General features: G+C 34.5%; 1 protein-coding gene across 2 annotated transcripts in view; it reads right to left on the reverse strand.

Moving 5' to 3' along the window:
• FAM135B (family with sequence similarity 135 member B) overlaps positions 1–23,658 on the reverse strand; it is a 510,321-nt gene that overhangs the window by 57,830 nt on the left and 428,833 nt on the right. For both annotated transcript variants that reach the window (XM_074202646.1, XM_074202647.1), the window contains exons 8-9: positions 11,279–11,432; positions 175–224 (exon numbers count right to left, since the gene is read on the reverse strand). In XM_074202646.1, the coding sequence (XP_074058747.1) occupies positions 175–224; positions 11,279–11,432 (204 nt within the window). The remainder of the gene's footprint in view (positions 1–174; positions 225–11,278; positions 11,433–23,658) is intronic.

Here is a 23,658-nt window from a genome sequence, read left to right on the forward strand (position 1 = left end):
AGTGTCAGTTGAATAATTGAATATGAAGAGATAATTCTCAGTCAAGGTCAAATGTGAAATTTTACTTTCCCATTTGTGTTCCCTTGTTTTTTACCTCAGTGCTGGACAAGAAACCATGATTTGACTTCCCACTGCCACACAACACAAGAGAATACAATATGATTCACTAATTACCTGTAGTTCTGAACACAGAAGAGATAATGTTTCTTCAACAGCAAGTTTCTCTATGGGGGAAAAACAAAAGTAGAATATGAAACCAAGGTCAAAAGTAAAATTGATGAGTTATTAATCAAAATGAAAAAACTAGTTAGCTCTGTATTTATAGAACCTTTCATGGATCCATCAAAATATCCCCATTTAATTCTCTTTCCAAACTTAGAATAAAAAAAAAAGAGTTGTAAGAGTGACATAGAGGCCAGTGAGATCCATCATCTCATTTTCTCATCCTGAAAAATAGGTCCTCTAGAAGTAACCTGATGTATACAGACAGGCTGCTAGGAGTCAGAATTTGAAACAATGTTTACTGATTCCTATTCCAATGTAGTTATCACTTCACTTGACCTGTGTGGGTAGTTGAATCTTGTCATGTTACAACCATAATAACCAGATAAATCAAATGCCATAATGAGCATAAAACTGACTGGAAACAGAAAAAAGGTGGTTGATTTAAGTCTAGTCTCTGGAACATGCTGTCCCTTTGACAGTGGATAAATCAGTCAATCTCTCATTCCCCTCAAACTAAATATAAGCCAGGACACATGTTGATTAAGTGCTTCCTTACTGGGAGAACAAAGCTTTTAACCTCATAAAAATTCTGATGCCTTAGGAAATGGATTACTTGACCAAAATCTTTTCTCTGGATCTGCAATTTTGGAAGTAAATAGAAACAGAAATAAAACAGAAGAAAAATACAAAAATACAAACAAAAACCATTAGCTTAGATATTTTCTTACTGTAAACTTTGATTGCAAGAGCAGAAACCAAACTTTTGGCCCTTCCTCCCTTTCCTGTTCTGATTCCATAATCTAATAAATGTTGTTGTTCAATTGTGTCTGACTCTTTATGACCCCATTTTGGGTTTTCTTTGGAATTTGGTCTTTTCCTTCTCTAGCTCATTTTATAGATGAAACAGAGTTAAGAGACTTATACAAGTTCACACAACTAGTATGTATCTGAGGTCAAATTTGCACTCAGGAAAAGGAGTGTTTCTGACATGACTGGGGCACCCTGGTATCATCTCACTTTGGGGGAAATCAAAGTATTAATGACATAGTGTAGCTAGACAGTTGACATAGCCCATTGCAGCTACTAACTTCAGCCTCCCGGGAAACTGAGAATATGAATGGGTCACCAGACCCAGTAATCTGGAATGATCTTAAGAGAAAGTACTTCTCCAGGTAGAGCTTTTAAGAATGCATTTTATTCTACCAAACTTTTAAAAAGTAGCAATCAATAAACAACAAAACCTTATGCATATCATGAATATTTATTAAAATGCCTATGCCCCAAACTCTTTGCTAGGTACTTGGAGTCTGCTGACAAAAATGAAAAAGGGATTTACTCAAGGGGTTTACATTCTATTGGCAGAAGGAAATGTAGTCAGAAAATTAAATACAACATAAATGACATTGTTTTGTTTTGCAAGGCAACAGGATTAAATGACTTGCCCAAGATCACACAGCCAGGCAATTATTAAGTGTCTGAGGGTGGATTTGAACTCAGGTCATCCAGACTCCAGGGCCAGTGCTCTATCCTCTGCGCCACCTAACCACCCTGATACAACATAAATAGAAAGTTGACACAATGTAAATTTTGGAGAAAGAGCCATAGGAATTTGGATATGAGATTCACTTCCTTTAGAAGGTCAGATCTTTGCTGTTCATTCAATGTAGACAAGGATTCCTTGGGACTGAGTTGCTAATGCTTTCCAGGAAAGTAAGTGAAGAGATGAATGCCAACTTAGAAGATGTTGCAGTACTTCAGTTGAGAGATGCTTAAGAACTGAACTAGTATAGTTGGCATGCAGATGGTGAGAAATAAACAGATATGACATATATTGTAAAAATACCAATGATTCAATATGAAGCATGGAGAGGGAAGAGCTGAGAAACTTGGGTGACCAAAAGAATAGTGGTGGCCTCAATAGAAATACAAGCTGTGGGACTCTGGGAAAGTCACTTAATGTTCTTTGTAGGTTCCTCATTTGTGAGGAAATGAGCTGGAAACCACAAATGGCAAACCATTCTAGTATCTTTGCTAAAAAAATTCCAAATTATGTCAGACAATCTGAAACTATTAAACAACTGAATAGTAAAAATAACAGGAGTAGGGAAGTTAAGATGAAGGGTTTTTAAAGAAAGCAAAAATGAATTATACTTTAAATAAATTGATTTTGAGAGATCCAATGAACATCTAATTAGAGTAGTCCAACAAGAAACTGATAATATAAGACTCAAGTTAAAAAAAAGAGAGATTGGGATAAATAGACCCAATCATTGTTTATAAAGTTGAACCAATGGTTGCACATGACACCACTGAGATAGGGAAAATTGAGGTAAAAAATGTCAAGGTCAGAGTAAGATTTATGCCTATTTTGCTAGAGCTTGATCAGTGCTTAGGAAGCTCCAAAGGAAAGAGTAGAAGAGAAGAGATATTATGCTAACTACAAAACTGAAGATCTAGAGAGGCATTGTGTCAGCTTCAATATTGTAAGTCTGTGAATCCTGGACAGTATACTACACCCACACAAAGGGGATAAGAAATGGATAATAATATTCAAAAAAATTATGGAAGAGAGTAACTACTTCTCAGAGTAGAGGAAGAGGAATGAAAGAGAAGTGAACAGACATACACACACACACACACACACACACACACACACACACACATATACACACACACATATCCAGGGAGGAAAAACTACATAAAAGGAAGACAAAGTTATTATCAGTTTTATTTCTTAATCAAACTTGATAATTAAGAGATCACTGGGATCTTCTATATATTTTAGTCAATCAAGAGAAGATAGAGTCTATCTCTCTTCAATGACAAATGTGATGAGTGGAGCAGAGTGCTGGACCATTCATAGCTCTCTAAGCTAAACATTCCTATTCACCAAAAGTGCCCAAAGCAATTAATGTCAAGAAGAATTAATGTGAAAAGATTAGAGTAGGGTGGTATGAAGGCAGGATTTCCCAGAGACACTCTCTTCCAAGAAACTCCAAAGGCCTTAAAATTATGACTCAAACTAAATGTGGGAGAGGCAGAAACCCACAAAAGACCCAGTGAAGCAGTTATCCAGCCCAAGATAACTTGAAAGATCCATGGGCAGGCTCTGTTCTACCAGAGTAGGAAGGCACACCAATTCAGCCAGGATCACTCTGACAGAATGAAGAGATCCAGTCTTCCAGGGACAAGCCATGGTGGCCTGGGGACACCTGGGCTCCTGGCAGAGGAAGCAGTATCCAGCTCTCCCAACCCAGGGATCACCAAACACATCTTAGAAGATCAGCTGGAAACCATAGCCAGAGTGAGAATGGAGTCCAAGTCAGCATGGTCCTCAGCACAGCCCAGTCCCAGGAAATAGAAACAGACCTGTGGAATCAGCCAGCCAGGACTCACTGAACAGTTGCTTCCAGAGCGCTTAACCCACAGAAGGTAAGGGAGTGGGGGGAGACTGCTGAGGTCTCTCCACTATCCCTGGGACAGGTATCTTCTACTTTGCACATATTCAGACCCAGTATCCACTGCCATAGAGTAGGGACCCTCCTCATAGTTCCAGGGCAGAAGGGAGTGCATGTGGTCATCTACAGACCAGAGCACATGCTGGAGAGCAGTCAGAACCTCTCAAAAGACATTGAAGGGACTGAGGTCCTTGCAGGGGTGGCCCAATAATACTCAAAAGCTTGGGAACCCCAAACCAGGGCAAAGGCTGGGGAAATGAGTAAACAGAAAAAACAAAGAACGTGATCATAGATATGCCATTCAGCTCCTCTCATGTGGCAAAACAGCTGGTGATAATTCTATTCCAGCAGAGATATACAATGCAGGATCTTCACTACTCATATGAAAGCTGACTGAAATATTCCAGTTTATATGGCAAGAGAAAAATTTTTCCCCAGGAGTTCATGAATACTTCCATTGTACACCTCTATAAATAGAAAGGAAATAGTTTGTCCTGTGAGACTCTTGGGTGTTTTTTCCTCTTAGTCACTGACATTCTTTTCAGAATCTTCCTTAATAGCCTGATCCTTCACTTGGCAGATGGTCATCTACCCAAGAACCAATGTGGCTTCAGGAAAGGACTGAGAAAAAAATTGACATACTGCCCAACAATTTCAGAAGTTAATTCACCTATCTGAGGTCTTTGATACTGTCATTTGTTCATGCTAAAATCTGGTTGCCTGGCATACTTGCATGGCTTCTGAATAATGCATGGTACTTTCCCCATTTCTCAGACACTGATGGAGCAAAGCAATAAAGTATGTTTGTTCCTATATTTTTTTAGCAGAATGATTTCAGTGATGTTGCTCAGTGTCTTCAATGAGGATGTGAAGATCAACTACTGCAATGATGGTAAATCATTTAACTTGAATCAAATATAAAGTGGAGGGAGGACTGGTGCACAATGTTTTGTTAACAGATATGATGGTGCATTTAGTATAGCCTCTAAGACTGATATGCAACAAAATATGGATCAATTCTCTGTCACTTGTGCTAACTTTAGCCTGACTATATCAACTAAGCAGATGTTCTTCACTAGCCAGTACCCATACCTGGAACTATCAGTTAAAAGAAATGAAGAAATTTTAAATGCTGTGTACGAATTTACTTATATTAGCAGTATTTTTTCCAGGAAAGTACACATAAATGATAAGATTGTTGCCCATTTGGCTAGAGCTAGATTAGTGCTTAGGAAGCTCCAAAGGAAAGAGTGGAAGAGAAGAGATATTATGCTACCTACAAAACTGAAGATCTAGAGAGGCATTGTGTTGACTTCAATATCGTAAGTCTGTGAAACCTGGACAGTATACCAGTGCCATGCCAAGAAACTGAGTCACTTCCATTTGAATTGCCTTAGGAAGATTTTGAAGATCACCTGGAAATATAAAGTCCCAGATTCTGAAGTCCTTTCTCAAGCTGAACTATCAAGTATTCAAAGTCTATTGCAGAAGGCACAAGACTCCATTGGGCAGACCGGTTGTTCAAATGTCAAAGGTATATTTTCCTGAAATATTGTTATACAGAGAACTGACACAAAGTAAATAGTCACATGAAATTCAGAAGTGATAAAATATACCAGATCACTCCCTATCAGGGGAGAGGAAAGGGAGGAAAGGGAGAAAAGTAGAAAAATGTAGAACTCAAAAGCATAAAAATGCTGAATGTTGAATGTCGAAAACTAGCTTTGTATATAATTGAAAAAAATTCAAAATAACATTCACAAAAGATGTAATACAAGGGCCTTCTGAAGACCTCTGTGGAAAAACTATGGAATCAATTCTGAGACATGGGAGATACTCGCACAGGTTCATCCAGTATGGCTTGCCTACATCAAAGAAGGCACTGTGCAAGAAGAGTGAAACAGAATTGCAATAGTTCAAAAGAAACATGCAGTATGCAAAATTAGAGAAATCTCTATTCCAAATGCTTACATAGATCATTTCTGCTTGAACTGTGGTAGAAGAATCTTCATAGTTTATATTGGTCTGATCTGTCACCATTAGAAACAATGTATATTGAGCCTAATATAGTGGTGCCAATTTGCCTCTGGACACAAAGGACAACTAGCATTAATGATAACCTTGAAATCATGTAATTCATTCTCATCTAGGTTTTATGAAGATCTCAATTCCAAAGGAGAGGCAGTAGGACACAGCTGATAGAGATTTGGTCTTGGAACTATGAAAATCTGTTCTCCCTCACATTCATACTTTTCTCTGTGACCCTAGGTGAAGTTATTCAGCATCTCAGTGCTCTAGGAAAGCATTTAAGACTATCTGGGTTTTCCCTTATATCAATAATGACAATGATAATAATTACTATTATTATGATAGTCATTATTATCATCATTATTGTTCAAATTTATATAGTGCTTATTATGTGCCAGACTCTGCTAAGAACTTCACAATTGCAATCTCATTTGATCCTTACAACAACCCTGGGAGGAAAGTATTATTATTATCCCAATTTTTCATATGAGAAAACTTAATCAACAAAAGTTAAATGACTTGCCCAGAGGCACACAATTACTATAAGTGTCTGAGACTGTATTTGAACGCAGAACTTCCTGATTCAGTATCTTCAAGAAATATGAGCAATTACTAAAGGACCTTGAGTCTTAGTTTCCTTAGGTGAAAAAAGAGGGTTTAGATTCAGTAGTTTCTAAATTCTCTTCTAGATCTTTACCTATGATCTTATGAACTGTCACTGCAACTAAATTTGGTCCCGAGAGATCAGAGATCATGTTTTATTGCTTATTCATCTTTGCTTCTCTCTTTAAAACATAGTCCTCAAGTTTTTATGGATCAATTTTATATACCAACAATTTCAGATACAATTTGTTTTGTGATAATGATCAGAATGCAATAAATGAATAATAATAGCAATTATTATTATTATTATCATTATTATTATTACTTTGATTATGAATTCTCAAAGGTATTTTGAGGGGTTTTTTGTAGTAATGCAATTTGTTAACTTTCAGTCTATGAAAAATAGCAAGCTCCAGATCGTACTTTTCTTTATGTCTGAAAGGTATTAGACTTTTACAATCTGTAGTAAAGCATTGCTCAACTTCTTTCTACCCCTTCCTTAGATTATTTACACTAATCAATAAGTGTGGCATTTTAAATTTTTCTCTGATGTCTGGTGGGAAAGACCTAATTATGATGATACCAAAAGCAACTATCACTACAACTATTACTTAATGCCTAGTAGATATGGTTTAGTCTAGTATGGGTCATTTAAACATTCATATAGAACACTTTAGGAGCCTAAAGTGTTAGGATTTAAATATGATGATTCTTCTGACAATGATGATGAAAAAATATTTTTATATAAATTGTCTACTCTAAAAAATAAATAAAAAATAAAAGAAATTTTCTACTCTGAACTTTATTTTATGACTCTTCTATAAATGATATATGTCAATGTTATCATATGTCATCCTTTCAAAAGTCATGCTTGAATTTGAATGTTTGTTAGGTGTTTGGTTGCAAAATTTTTCATTATCTTTCTCTGACCTCTTTCATTATGGTTTATGATTATGTTTTAATTCTGAATCTATATTTTCCATTAACACAGCAATATGAGAATACCAAGCATTCCATTAACTGTTTTTTAATTGTCTTTGTGCATATGATAAAATCAACTCCTAAAACTCATGTTTGCTTCTCCAATTAGTACCTTAGAATCACACTTCCCATTGACTACCACTTTCTTTTCATATCTGACTTTATTTATCAAGATGAAAATATTGGTGTGGTTTAGACTTTATAATATTTTTATTCATTGGTTATTAGATGAATGAGTGAATAAAAATCATCTATTTAGTATTAACAATGTACTAAGGACCAGGATACAAATAAACAAGTATGATAATCCCAAATCTCAACTAGTGTTCATTTAAACAAGTGGAGATAGAATAGAATAGAATAGTGAGTGGTGACCTGTGTACATTGTTTTGGGAAGGGGAATGAATATAGTACTTATGGTATTGTTCAGTCACTCAGTTGTGTCTGGTTCTTCATGATCCTATGGACCACAGCAGGTCAATGTTGTCCAAAAAGTTTACTTGGAATACATACTGGAGTGATTTGCCATTTCCATCTCCAATGGATTGAGGCAAACAAATTATGTAACTAGTTCACAGTCAACATAGCTAGTGAGCATCTGAGACTGGATTTGAACTTGGGCCTTCCTGACTCCAGACCCAGTATTCTATCCAGTGAGCTACCTAGCTGCATGGGATATAGTAGTAAGGTAGCCCACTCACCTACTCCTTCAAGTAGTGACATTGATTGGATTATATTCCTCAGAGCAAGAGATGGGAAGCAAGGCATGTGGAGAGGTAGAACATGGGGATGGACTAGCAGATACTTGCATGGTCTCGGGAAATTCATAACCCTGTAGGTTAATACCACATGGGTCTGGTCTCTGAAAATATAATTTTGAAGTAAAATGTAGCAGCAACATGTGTTTGGAACAGGTTGTATAGTATTTGGGCATTCGGAGCTGAGAGGCTTTCCTCCTCCTGCTAGGTATGGTTTTGGAAGGTCTGGGGAGAAGAGGATGCAGCAATAGAACCAGAGTGGTTTTTTAGGCCAGAGATATTAGCCAACTTGCCTAAAGTCTCCTTTATTCTTTGCCTGACTGTCTTCTGTTCTATCACTACTCCAATAACACTGCATACAGAAGTATAAGGACTGATAAAAACAAATTTTTATGATATTTATTTTTATCATGAATGATCATGGTCAAATACCCCATCAAATATCCTTTATAGTCCTAGTCATTTACTATATGTATTTTCCAAGATCCAGACCCACATATATGAGCAGAAGAAGGGGCTTTATGTGATTACTTTTTCTTATTTCACTGAAGGAAAGTGATTTATCAAAGTCACTGGCAAAGGATTTGGCCTAAATTTTGGTCTTCTGAATCAAAATTCATTGTTCTTTCCCCCTACTACCCGATTTTCACGTTCTAAGTGCAGAGGCCTATTATCAAGAGGCTTGTCTACCCAGTTACAAATACATTTGGCCACTGAAAGACACAAAACTCAATAAGCAGGAAAGTAGAGACCTGAAGATTACCATGGTATAATAGGATACATGTTCAATTTGAAGTCAGAGGATTTGACTCTGCCTACTCAGTACATGCATAAACTTAGAAATCTACTGTACCTCTCCTAGCCTCAGTTTCTTTAGGTGTAAAATAAAATAGTTGGGCAAGGCTATGAGGTTCTTTTGAGCTGTAAGTCTATGAATCTATGATTCAATATCTGAATTGGTAGAAGGATTCTTGTAGCAGTATGGATGCTTGAAGAGTTGAAGAACTAATTTCTATAACCTAATTCATAGAATTCGAGTGAGGATTAAATCAGATGAGGTATGTGCAAAATACTATATAATCATAAGTACTGCAGGAGACCATTTATTGTTATTAATGGTGTCATTATTCCTTTGCATAGGATCAAAGTATTTTATCTATGGAAGATATTTCTAAAAGTCACCTAGTTCAGGATATGAAGAGTTCTATTGGAAGAGGTCCTGCTACCTACAATGGCTATTCATTTGACTTTGAGGTAGCTCAGACTGTTGGGAAATCTAATCTCCCTCCCATATCAAGCTTAAATTTATCTTTTTTTGCAAAATCCATCCATTTCCCCTGAAAGTGGTCCATTTCCTCTTCTATGTAATAAATTTTCAAATGTTTGAAGCCAGATATGTTCCCTTTGAGGACTCTCTTCCCCATTACTGAAACTGATTTCCATATGGCCTAAATTCAAGGAAATATATGTTGAATTTGACTTGATAATATGAACCAATGTGTATTTAATAAGTTAATACTATCTGCAAGGCATTGTTCTGGGTGAAATGGATATAAAAATTAAATAAACACAAGTCCCTGATATCAGGAAATTATGTTTTACTAGTGATGGGAAATGGGCACATTACATATGAAGAGGTAAATATTTTTAATCAATCTATCTGATAATCTAAGAAATAAGTTGGTGCTAACCATCAGGAGTAAGAAAAAAGAATAATCAATTTCCTACTAGTTAAAACAAATGAGCAAATTTCATAATATTGATGTGATATATGATGCAATATATATGTAATATGTATACACACATACATATAACTATATTGTATTTATGTGTAGCTCGTATAATTATGTATTATATATATATATGTGTGTGTGTATATATATATATATATATATATTCTTCTTTGGGGAATTCTTGCAATATCTTGAAGGCAGGAAATGTGTGTCAACTAATTTTTGTATTTAAAACATCTCATTCAAAGCCATGAAATTTTTTATTCAGTCCTTTCAATCTTGTCCTATGCTTCAAGACCTCATTTTGGGTTTTCTTGTTAAAGATAATGGAGGATTTTGCCATTTCCTTCTTCAACTTATTTTAAATAGGAGGAAACTGAGACAAATGTGGTAATGGGACTTTCTCAGGTTCACACAATAAGTGTCTGAGGTCAGATTTGAATTCGGTTGTATCCAGTACTCTACTTCCTGTGCCACCTAGCTGTCCCATGAATGTATGAGGTATCTAATAAGTATCTTTGGAATTTATTCTATCATATGGAATGGGACAGCCAGGGTAGAGCACTGGTCCTGGAATCAAGAGGACATGAGATCAAATTCAACCTGAGACACTTGACAATTACTAGTTGTGGGACTTGGGCAAGTCTTCACCTGAATCGCCTCGCATCCAGGGCCATCTCCAGTCATCCTAACTCATATCTGGCCACTGGACCCAGATGACTCTGGAGGAGAAAGTGAGACTGGTGACTCTGCACCAAAACCCCCTCAAAGCCAATTCACATGCATACCATGGCATCATCTCCCTGAAGTCATGGTCTCCAATAATGAAGGACAAACAACAAACAATACCAATATGGAATAAAGGACCAAATCTTTAATAAAATTACTTTCCTTTAAAAAAGACTTGAAATAGATTTAGACTTTATTTTCTTTTGAAGTTTCTTTAGCTGGATAACTAATGAATACATTTAATGAATAATTCAACAAACTTCTGTTTGAAAAGTGTGTCATATTTCATGGAAACAAGCACAACTAAAATGCAGTGCTTCAAAATAGCTAGGACTTTCTTAAATTCCAAGAAAACTGGGAATGGGAAAATTTGAATCTTCAATAGTCAACATTCCAAAGGCTTTTCTCTGCCTTTAATCTTATTCTTGAGGGTTAAACTAGGGCCACAGTGTAGACCTTGTAGGAAAATAGACTTCTACTCAAAAGGGTCAAGCACAATGTAAAGTTGCCTCTGATGAATGCTATGTGTGCATTAATACATTTTCACTAAATAACACTATAAGGTAAGTATAAACATGCCTGACTTATAAAGACATAAATTGTCTTTCATACTTAGCCATTCAGAAAAGAGCTGATGGATGCTGATGTTTCTTTAGCTGTTATAATTATGATCCAGTCTTATTATCAAATATCAGGCCTGTGAGTCAATAAAAATGATCACACTATAATGGTGTTTGGTAAGTAGAAATACTAATTTACTTACCCAGATTTATTCGTGGGAAATCTGGGATGTCCTTCATGAGGATGAGGAAATAAACATATAATTCTTGGTATGTGTTTAAGAGTAGATGACATAGGTCCCGGTGCCATTTGTATGCATGTTGCATACAGTTCTCTGAGGGTGTATAAAAGCTTCCCTGCAGAAAAGAAAGATGACATATTCAAAATGATTCCAATGACATAGCACAATTCTACCTGTGAGCTTTCCCTGTAGTCTCCATTTGGATTAAAAACTAATTTTTCTCAAGTTTCTGCTACAATGTCCTGATCAAGTGGAGAGAAAGTGGTTACAAAATTAAATTACATAAGAGAGGTCCCCTACCCTAGAAGAACATTACCATTATCATCATCATTGTCAACACAACACCCACCACATCCCCATACCTCACCTTCACACCAAATAGCTAGCAGGGAAGCTAGCAGTGGATAGAGTACCAGCCCCAGAGTCAGGAGGACCTGAGTTCAAGTTTGACCTCAGACACTTGATAGTTGCCTAGCTATGTGACCTTGAGCAAGTCACTTAATCCCACTGCCGTTCAAAAACAAACAATAATGATAATAACAATAAAATATAATAATATCCATCATTTATATAGTTTCACAAAAAATGCTCTGTATCATTTCATTTCTCCAGGTGACAACCATGGAATACAGATGTTATTATTCTCATTTTATAGATGAGGGTACTAATGCAGACAGAGTGAGCGACTTGGAAACTCACATAGCATCTGGTCTCAGGTTTAACTTGACTCTGCTTGATTCCAGGAAACTCTATTCAATATGTCACCAAGAGCTGCCTCTAATATTAGGTGGAAGCTTAGAATGACAAATAAGGTAATATGCAATATTTTAACCACATACGTGAGGTATAAGATGCTCTATGCCTTCTAAGATAAAAGAAAATTTCTAACTGGGAGATTAAAGAAGGCTTGGTGAAGTCGTGATTTTTAGCAATGTTCTTGGAAGATGAATCTGATTTCATCAAGAAAGAGAAGAACATTTCAGGGACAGGAGAAACCAATCCAAAAGTGAAGAGATTGTAAAATCTGGGATGTGTTTAGGAAAGAACGTAAAGTCTACTTTGAAGGGAAATACAGAGCACTGGTCCTAGAGTCAGGAGGACCCAAGTTCAAATCCAGCCTCAGACAATAATTACCTAGCTGTGTGACCTTGGGCAAATAATTTAATCCCATTGCTTTGAAAAAAAAAACAAAAAGAAATAGAGTGAAGGATAGCCTGTACATAGCCTGTAAAAAGTGTCATACCAAAGAGAGACTTAAATGTAAGGAGAAACTATTAGGGTTTTATACTTTTAACAGGCACAGTCATTAAAAATCTGTGAACTTTTGGAACTGTAGTATATGAAGACTTTCTATCCATTAAAGGTTGGTGGATAGAGTCCAGGGCAGTCTTTCTTTCTGCCACCTAAAACATATAATGTTCATGAGGCACTGTGAAACAATTGCTATAGCTTGTTTTTTTCTTCTCCCCCCACATTTTTGTTTAATAACTGAATTTTGATGTGAACAAATACATTTTTTCTTGTTAAAAAAGATACAATAGAATGATATGAACAAACCATTGGATAAAAGCAATTTCTCTGAAGGTATATGTAAAATCAACTGAAGGTTAAAGCAGTAATTAAAATACATACAATAACAAGGACCTGTATGTATCACAATGTTTACTGTTGTGCACTGAAAACAGAGGTGACTATTTGTCTCACAGACCAGAGCCATCCTTAAAAAGATGTTGGTTCAGTCTTTTTCCTGGCATTCCCTATCTTTCTGCTCAATGTATTAAAATAAATAAGGTTGAACAAAACCCTGGTCCCTCTCTGAGGAAAGATAAATAGAAACAACATGTCAGACTTCTCACAATCAAGTAAGATATAAGCAAAAATTAAAATGGATAGTCTATTAAGAAAATGCTTTTATGGGGTTATTGTCAATTCTATTTTCCTCAAGTGCCATTTTGATGACACTTTATATTTCTTTATTCCATCCCCTAGTGCCAGTAGATAATACCATTTTCATTTCACCTTCAGTTCACCCTGAAGATGCTTAAGGATGTAACTGAGAGGGTATAGAATCTATGAAACCTGCTATTGAATTTGACTTTTAATATTAACCTTTGGTACTGTGTGGCTATCCAAGGAAAGTTTAAAGCAGTAATCAAATATATTTGTGGAGAAGGTGAAAAGAATCAACAAAACAACTGGAGGGAGAAAAGGGAAAAATAAATTATTTTTTAAAAGATAGCTTTCCCTTTTCTAATTTAATATTAAAACCATCATCATCACTATCCTCACCACCATCACCACACCACCATTATAATCATCACTATAATCATCATCATCATCATCATCATCATCATCATCATTATCATCATCTTCATCATCATCATCATCATTACTACACAGGTGGGTGATTTTTATGGATATATGGAACTCCTAATTAAAAAAAACCTCCTAGAAAAGTAAATCAGCAAGATTCATGAATGGTACATTTCAAAAATATATGAAAGATATACAGGAGAAATATACCTTATGAAATGGTTCTAATATTATGCATATGCATTGCTTCCCAAAGGGCTTCCCTATACAACCTTCTATATTCTATATCCTAGGATTTGATATTTTAAAGTTTCTTCCTGATCTTACATTCTCATGCTCCAAGATTTCTTCCAGTTCAGAGGAACCTATGAATATCATATTAGCATTTCATGAATTTGATGGAACTAGTTCATTGACTCTCTTCAGCACAATAGCACAGAATTTTAACAACTAACCTTTTCAGCTTGTCCTGAAATAATACATTAAGCAACAAAAAAGATAAGTCAAAAGGAGAAAAAGGAACTATAGATTTTATAAGCATCAGCTGGCCATACTAAAATGTATGGATTAACAGGTTAAACTATGCATGTGAACATAATGGTTATAGGGCGAAATTATGTGATGTGTTTCTATATTGTTGTGAAACTAATTTTGGTCCAATTATAAATCAGATACTTTGATCAGGATCTAAAGAATCAGATCAGAATCTCAATTTTATTTCATTCATTAAATACTTTTTTGAGTACCTTCTCAGTGTGTGGGAGAGGTTTGGAAGTGATCTCAGGAGATATTACACTACTTGGGTGAAGCACAAATCCATATTAAAGGATTGCCTTGATTTTTCTTAATCCTATGATAGAGAATTCAAGACCAGTCATTACACACTTAGAAACTTATCTTAAATGGTAAAGTTAGAGTTTATACCTGTATTTTATATGGTATACAGCATATGTATGTACATGTGTGTCAGTATGGATATAGATTCATACACATATAGGGAACCACAGGATTATAGGATTTAGAGATAGATTATGGTCTCTAGAATTTAGGGATCATTTCATTGAATGCTTTCAGTTGACATATAAAGATGATGAGTTTGCTCAACCTGCCAAAAGTGACTCATTAAGATTGTAATAGAATTGTGATTCAAATCTGGATCCCCAAACTGAATCCAAAGAATTGTCATCTTGTGTTTGACTACAACCGGATCTAAGAACAGGGTTCATATTGGGGGCCTAGGGAAGAGTAAGGAAAATACATTCATTAAGGCCCTATTTTGTGCCAGCTAATGGGTTATGTACTTTACAAATATTATCTTATTTGAAATTCTCAACAACTCTGGGAGATAGGGCTTGTTAATATCTCAAATTCATAATTTGGGAAACTGAAACCTGGAATTGTGCAAAACGACTTAAAAGTTTTATCACATTTTACCCTCACAAAACTCTAGAGCGAAGTTCAGTGACTTGGCTTAGAGTAACATACAATTTAAATACCTAAGTATGCCCATGGTAGGTGTGAAAATTTGTACTTCCCTTATGTTAATAGTCCCTGATGATTAAGAACTTGTTAATCCTTGAACTTGACTCATCAGAGTGGAAATAGGAAAAATACACACATAGACACACAATATACATATATATATATTTATATATATCATCTAGGAAACCTATATATGCATATATATCATCTAAAAATATATGGATACATGTATAAACATTTTACATTACAAATAAGAATGCATAATGCACATATATATTACATACAAATGAATAGCTTTGACAGTCATCTGTGTATTTTGCACATGATTAACATGTGTGTATGCATATAAATGTACATATACATATGTGTATTCCATTATATATCATAGAGATAGTTTATCTCTTTGAGGCTCAGATTCCTAATTTATGAAATGATGTTGATCATATTTGTAGCTCAATCAGCACATGGCCATTCTGAAGATCAAATGAGACAATATATGTGAAGGGCTGTGTTTTTTCTAAGGATATAAGCAATTTTCTAAATGTGATATTTTGTCATCTTCATTATTAATGTTCTATAAGCCTTATTCTATAAATACATTACTTTTACAAAGATACTATAGAACAACAAATGAATGCTGGACCTGGAACTATGATATCTTGGTTAATTCTGATCCTTTCTTTGAAATTTTGGACATCACTGTTCCTTCTGGAGATAGAGTTTGACTATTTGAAAATTAAGGACAGTAATGTTTGCTCTATATTTTAATAACTAATAACTTTTAATAACTAAATTATTGTGAGGAAGAATCTTTATCAATCACATTGTGCTATTGAAATAGAAACTATCATTACAGTGTAAAGAATACTGAATTTGAAGGCAGTCATGCTATATTTGAATGTTGGTTCTGCCACTTTTTGTCTTTGGAAACTTTAAGTGAGTGATAGCCATTCTTGCCATCTCTGTTGGGTCATCTGTAAAATAATCATCTTCATCTTTTCTTTTTTATCCTTTTCTACTTCTCTTTTCTTTCTGCTTATTGTTTGTTCACATTATCATCATCATCATCATCATAGCTAACATTTAAGTGACTCTAAAATGTGTGCAAAGCACTTTACACCTATTATATCAGGTAGCTAGCTTTCTTGCCATTTAAGTCAGGAAAACATGAGCAAAAATTTGGTTTTGGATACTCTTACTAGCTGTATAACTCTGGAAAAATCCCTTAACCTCTGTCATAATCTTCATTTTTAAAATGGGAATAATAATAGCAACTATCTCTCAGGTGTTGAAAGGAACAAATGAGACAAGAGTGCTAAAGCGTTTGACACAGCGCTACAACTCATTATCATGATTATTATTTTATTTGATCCTCAAAAAAGTTGAGATTGGTACTTTGTTGTTCTTAGTTTTCAGATAAGGAAACAGACAGAGAGGTTAAGCAACATGCCTAGGGTAACACAGGTATTAACTTTCTAAAAAAAAAAGAATCAAACTCAATTATTTGTGACTCTAGTTATAAGATCTAATAGGCCATCTCTCTGCCTATGATCTCAAAGCTCCCTTCCATTTTTAAAATTCCACTATATGATTCCTATGATATTTATCTGATGATACTATTCTACCTTTGCTGTCTCTTTCTCATTCCTCTGATTTAAACAGGCTTGCCAACATTCTTGTAATGAATATGAGACTCCTAAGCAAAGTCACTTGTTCTGAAGAGTGAAACAGGTGAGTGCAAGGAGTATATCATACCATAATGTTGGGGAAATCATCACATTCCTTTTAAATAACATCTGCAGTGTACAAGACATTTTTCTAGGAATGAGGACCACAAACACTTTAGATAATAAATGTCATACAATCACTTTCTGTATCCACTGGCATCTAAAAAGAAGGAAAGGTTTTTCATTGTAGTATCACAGGTCATAGGGATAGCTAGATAGCTAGATAGATAGCTAGATGAATGGATGGATGGATGGACGGACAGATGGACGGATGGACGGATGGACGGAATGTTCAAATAATGGTTTATGATGATAATGATGATGCTTGTCCTTCATGTTTGAAGAAAATAATGACATCAAGGAGATGATTCCATGACAAACAAGTGAATTGGTATGAGGGGATGCTACACTAAGTCAAGATGCTCACTTTCTCTTCTGGAGTCATCTGGGTCCAGTGGTCAGCTAATAAATGAGACAAAGTAGTATTCTTAACATTATGGAGGTAAATGTGACCTCAGAAGTAGACATGGTGATAAGTGATTCATTATGAAAATATGATCTTAAAAGTGTATATCTTTTGTGAAGAAGAGATTGGAAGATAATAGTGCTGAAATAATATATTTCAAGACAATAAACTCATAATGGCAGCCACGAACCAAAGTTGGAAAACATCAGCATGAGGATTAATAAAGAGAGATAAAGGGATAATATTTTAGAAGGAGTTCATTATAGACAGTAATACTTTTAAAAGGAAATGCATGACAAATTCCAGAAGCATATCATAAAACTGACATGGAGAAAAGTTGAAGTAGGTAAGGGGTATTTGGCCATCTACTGAAACTTTTCATTTTGGATTATTCACTTGCTTGCTTCAACAAAAAGACTAGATAAAACATTTCTTCACTTTAATGAAGGGGAGAAAATAGTTTTTACTGAAGGAACAGTTTATCTGGATTAAAAGAGTTTCAAAAAGAATAATGTCTAATAAGGATAAAAAGGTTACTTAAGGACAATTTATAGTGGGTTTTATTTTAGTTTTTATTTTTGGCTGTTTCTTTTTTCTTTTTTATTATATAAATATTCTATTTATTTTCCAATATATATTTTATGCCTATCACTTTTTGTAAGGTTTTAAATTTTTTAATTTTTTTCCCTCCCTTCCTTCTCCCTCCCCCCATAGAAGGCAATCTGTTAATCCTTTACATTGTTTTCATACCATGCATTGATCAAAATTAGTACATTGAGAGAAAAACATATCCTTAAGGAAGAAATAAAATAAGAGATAAAATAATTATGTAGTAGTTAAGTCAACTTTTTCAAAAAAATTGAACATAATAATCTTTGGTCTTTGTTTAAAGTCCACAGTTCTTTTTCCGGATACAGATGGTATTCTCCATCACAGATAACCTAAAATTGTACCTGATTATTGCACTGACAGAGTGAGCAAATCCATTAAGGTTGATCATCACCCCCATGTTGCTGTTAGGGTGTACAATCTTCTTCTGGTTCTGCTCAACTCACTCATTATCAATGCATGCAAGTCTTTCCAGGCTTCTCTGAAATCTTATCCCTCCTGGTTTCTAATAGAACAACAGTGTTCTATCACATACATATACCACAATTTGTTTAACTATTCTCTAATTGATGGACAGCCCATCAATTTCCAATTATTTACCATAATGCTAGATTGAAAACCATGTCCATGTCAAAAACCATTGACAATGGTCCAAATTCTCTGAAAGATCCTGTAAAAGACTTTGAATACAGACTATACTTGGCAATAAACTAAATTTATGCTCCTGAACAACCAACTTAGCTAAATTGAAAGAGTTCATATTCAGAAGATTGACTATTATGTTAAAAACCATTGCAAGAAAGTTGTGATCTATATTATTGGAAAGAATTCTCATATGAATGTATTGATGGATTTTTAATTGAAGCAAGTAGTATTTTTTGTTTGTTTTTGTAAGGCAATGGGGTTAAGTGACCACCCAAGGACACCCAGCTAGGCAATCATTATGTGTCTTAGGCTAGATTTGAACTCAGGTCCTCCTGACTCCAGGGCCGATGCTCTATCCACTGTGCCACATAGCTGCCCCTGAAGCAAGTACTATTAATTTTTATTTCATTAATATTCGGCATATATGTGTGTGTGTGTGTGTGTGTGTGTGTGTGTGTGTGTGTGTGTATGTCTATGCATTTATTTCCTGTCAGAGAGATCTCATATTAAGGGCATTTCTTTTATTCAGATGAATAAAACATATAGCAGCATAATACAGTATAGAGAATGCTAAATTTGTCATCAAAGCATGTAGCATTGAATCATCCCTCAGTCCATCACTAGATTTATTATTTTAGGCAAATTATTTTAGCCTGTACTGATGAATTTTTCTAAAATGAGAGGACTGTATGACCTCTAAAGTCTCTTTCACCTATAAATCTAAGATTCAATATCATTGTGTAATTCAATAATACTGAATTGGTTAGTTGTTTTCATTTAAGAATAGACCAGTTTATTCATTAAAACAATGCTAATGTGTTTCAGGCTGAATTTCAATAGTGCTCAATGAAAGATTGTGATTGAGTCAACCACATTCTCTAGCCTGGGCACCTGGATCCACAACTGAGAAATGCCAATTAAATGACTTCCTGGAGTTAAGGTTGTGGTCTTATGAATATAGAAAAAACTGAAATCAAACTCATACATGAATATAACTAATAGAAAATATTAAACCTCATCCTGCTTTTGCTACACCTGCTAGAGCTCTATACATAATAGATTTCTAAAAACATAAGGTTCCCCAAGAAACTTATTCACTATCAAAGGCATTATTTGATCCTGACCTCATTCCACTGAGCCAAACCCTTGAAGATAACCCTGGGAAAGTGGTTGGTACCTAAGAATTCAATTAAAATGAAACCAACTGGAAGCAAAGCAATCTCTTGATTTCCCAATAGTTTCTAAAGTGTTCTGTCTATGACATGGAATCATAGAATATCAGAAATGAAAGGAACTATATAAATAGAGTTAAAAACTGTTAAGAGCTAGAACTGATGTCAGAGAACAATCACAGAATGTCTAAGTTAGAAAAACAATCGAAAGGCCTTGTCCTAGTCTTTCATTTTGTAGTTGAGAAAACTGAAGCCAGAATTTAAAAGATTGCCTAAGATCTCATTAGAATCCAGGTTTTTCTGACTCCAAGTCCTATGTTCTTCCTCTCTCATGCTTCCTCAATTAATCTAAATTTTCTGGTATTTCTATTGTCTTTTTCTCCTCTCTCTCCTCAAGCTGCATATATATATAGGTAACCCTTATTTTACCTGACATCTTTCACAGAACCTGACTCTTTTTCTCCATCCATTTGATATTGACCACCCAATGGGAAATGACAAATGTGTACATCCAGGTTCCCTTGATCCTTTCCATCTTGCTTCTGCCTTTACAAAAAAGGCCACAGACACTTGTACAAGGATTCTCAGAAAATCTCATACTATTTTAAATAAAAGGGGGGGAGAGCAAGTGAATTGTGGTGAGACCTAAGTTATCTCATACCTGTTTATGTTTCTACTTCTCATTTCTAAGTGGAGAGTCAGAGAGTCGTAACATTTTTCATCTTGGGAGATTCTTGATTTTTTTCCCACTCCCACTGAATAGCAAAGATACTGAATACAAGAGAAACTATTAGATAAAAACACCTCTGAAGTTTTACTTCACATGAGGAAATTGTCAAAAAATGACAAAAATTGGGAGAGTTAACACTGGAGTGGTTATGTATAGTTGAGCAGATAATGCAATTTTGGGGAAGCTGTGAATTGAATAAAACTATTCTGTAATGCAATCTGGTATATGCAAAGAATTAAAGTGTTAAGACTTTTGGGCCCAGTATAGGACCTAAATTGACATATACTCCAAGGAATTTAATGATAAAAGGAATGATTCCATATATAGCAAAATGTTTATAGTAGCACTTCTTTGTGATATAAAAGTAAGTAAATGAAGAGGTTGTCTTTTGGCTGAGTAATGGCTAAATAAATAGAGGTGCATGATTGTAATAGAATATTACTATGCTATAAAAATAAGTGAACATGATAAATATAGAGAAGTATGAAAAAGGCCTATAAACGGATGCAAATTAAACAAAAAGAAAAAAGTACATGCATACATATGTATATAAATATGAAATTACTATAATGCAAATATATTTAACAATGTAAATGGAAAGAAAAGATACAAAATAATCAAAAATCAATTTTGTGAAATAATAATGATCAAGCTTGATCCCAATGAAAATATATGAGAAAACATCTGCATGGGAAACCATTGATCTTCAAAATTTGCTGTAATAAGGAGTTTTTGAATTTGTTTAATTTTATAGAACTTTTTTTTTAACATTTCTTCATATTTTATTAGAGTGCATATTTGTTTGGGGGAGATGGATTGTATATTGAGAAATAGATAATCTAAAAACAAAAAATGGCTATCTCTATCTCTCTATATTTCTATCTATATATTTTACTACAATGTCAATATTGTAGTAAAATTTTAGCTATCTAGAATTCTGTAAGAATTCTTTAAATTTTCCTATATGTTTCTGTAATGTATCCTCTAGGTAGAATTAGGTTCCTTTAGGGTCCAGATTATATCTCATTTTGTTTTTATATTTTCAGAGCCTAGAACAATATAGTAGACACAACAATTTTGAGAGAGGATTAGATTCAATTAAGTCTCAGAAAAGGGATAAGGGAGATAAAGCATTCCACATCAGAAACAGTTGAATAAAGTTTCATTGTTCTCAACAAGTGCTTCTGATATTTTAGTGACTAGTAAATTTTAAGTTTCCTAAGCTAGAGAGAAAAGTCACTTAAAAAAAAACAAACTAAACCAAATCAAAAATAGTTTCTCTTAGTAGCTAGCACACTATTCTGCCTATTGAGACCATTTAATAAAAATGTATTGTTGTATACAACATGCTCTCCCTGCTTAGATTTTGTGCAGAAATTTGCTGCTCACTCTCATTTTATAATGTTACAATTTTAGTTCTTTCTACCTCACAGAAATCTTATTTCATTAACTGATGTGCTTGAATGATAGTTTTCCCCTTTACAGATCTAAGACTAAGGAAATGGACCAATTTCTAATATAATTACGAGATCTTGTTATATTTAGGAGTTTTTTACAGGAACCCATGGGTAATTATGTAAGTTGATATATTAGGTCTGAATAATTCATAACTTATTATGTTAATAAATACCTCTATGCATACACTGCATAAAGTGGGGATAAATAGTTTAATTGCTAATAATCTATTTGGCTTCAGAGGGCTGTATTTACAAAGTGGTAAAATTAGAGGGATCCCGTTGATTTCTTGCTATTCTTATAGCACTCCCTGAAATCAGTCCTTAGAAGTGATCCTTTCAGAAGTAACATTTCTAAAACATATATTAATGTGTCCATGAATAAGGAAACAAAGCAAAAATTAAATAAAAAGTCATCTGACAAAATATATTGCATCAGTATCCAGTCTTATGAGATCTAATAGCAATTATAGACAAGACCCCAAGGTTAGCCTTAGAATGTTAACAGTGGAAAGAAACATATCTAAAGGGTTCTCTGATTTCCAATTGCCAGACTCATTTTGCACCCACCCCCTAAAAGGAGAGATAATCAACTCCAGTAATCATGAGGGGATTCAAGGAATAATCATTGAAATTAAAAGAGATATCCTGATCCTTATAACTAGATTTGCTTTAAAATAATAGGATATTCACATGTTAATAGCAAGCATCAATAGAATATCTTCTATGTATATGAAGGCTACTAGGTGGCCAGTGGAGATAGTGTTGGGTCTGGAGACAGGAAGACTCATCTTCCTAAATTCAAATCTGGCCTCAAGTAGATACACGCTATGTGATGCTGGGTAAGTTACTAAACTCTGTTTGCCCCAGTTTCCTATATCAATAAAATGAGCTGGAGAAGGAAATGGCAAACCTCTCCAATATCTTTGCACAAAAAATGCCAAATAGTGTTACCAAGAGTTAGACATGACTGAACCACTCAATAACACATGGATAGCTTGCATAATTTCTATTGTTACAGTTTATATAGCCTTTTTTTTTACACTAGACTAGATAAGTAGGGAGTACAAATAAGATTCTTGTCATTTTTGCAGATGAATAAAATTCAGAGAAGTCTTGTTCATGTTAGGATAGGTCCTAAGTAAAAGAGTCAGGATTCAGAACTAAGACTCTCAAATTACAACTCTTTCTATTATGATTTCTAAGTCTTTGTTTCCTTTTGTTTTCCAATATGATTTTTAAGACTCAGTTTCTTTTTATTATCCTCAATGATCTTTCCATAAAGGAAGTTTGTTCTGGACTGCAACTTTAGACATGGCATCATCCAAACTTAAAATGGCTTCCTACTTCATCCTCAAAACAGTAAGGTAGATTTGGTTAATTACAAACTGTTCAGCTTTGAATTTGGAAGACTTGACTTCAAATTCCAGTTCTCTGATTTATAACCTTAAAGAAACAATTCAATGTGTCTTAAACCTAGTTTAGAAAGCATGTCCATTCAAAGAATAGATTTTTGTCATTCTTCTATCTATAGATTTGTGAATACTGCTGGGTCTATAATAGGCACAATATAAATGTTGAAGATTGATCTCAATACTGAAAATAAAAATTAAAGCTAAAAGGATCATTATGATGAAGCATTTTGTAAACTGTGAAGTTACTATAAAAATGAGCATAACTCTGTGGATTATTTTTGTAAAGTATATTTTCAATGACAAAATCCTTCTTCCTCCAAAGTTCCCT

The sequence above is a fragment of the Macrotis lagotis genome, chromosome X, assembly GCF_037893015.1.
Source record: "Macrotis lagotis isolate mMagLag1 chromosome X, bilby.v1.9.chrom.fasta, whole genome shotgun sequence".
Classification (NCBI taxonomy): domain Eukaryota; kingdom Metazoa; phylum Chordata; class Mammalia; order Peramelemorphia; family Peramelidae; genus Macrotis; species Macrotis lagotis.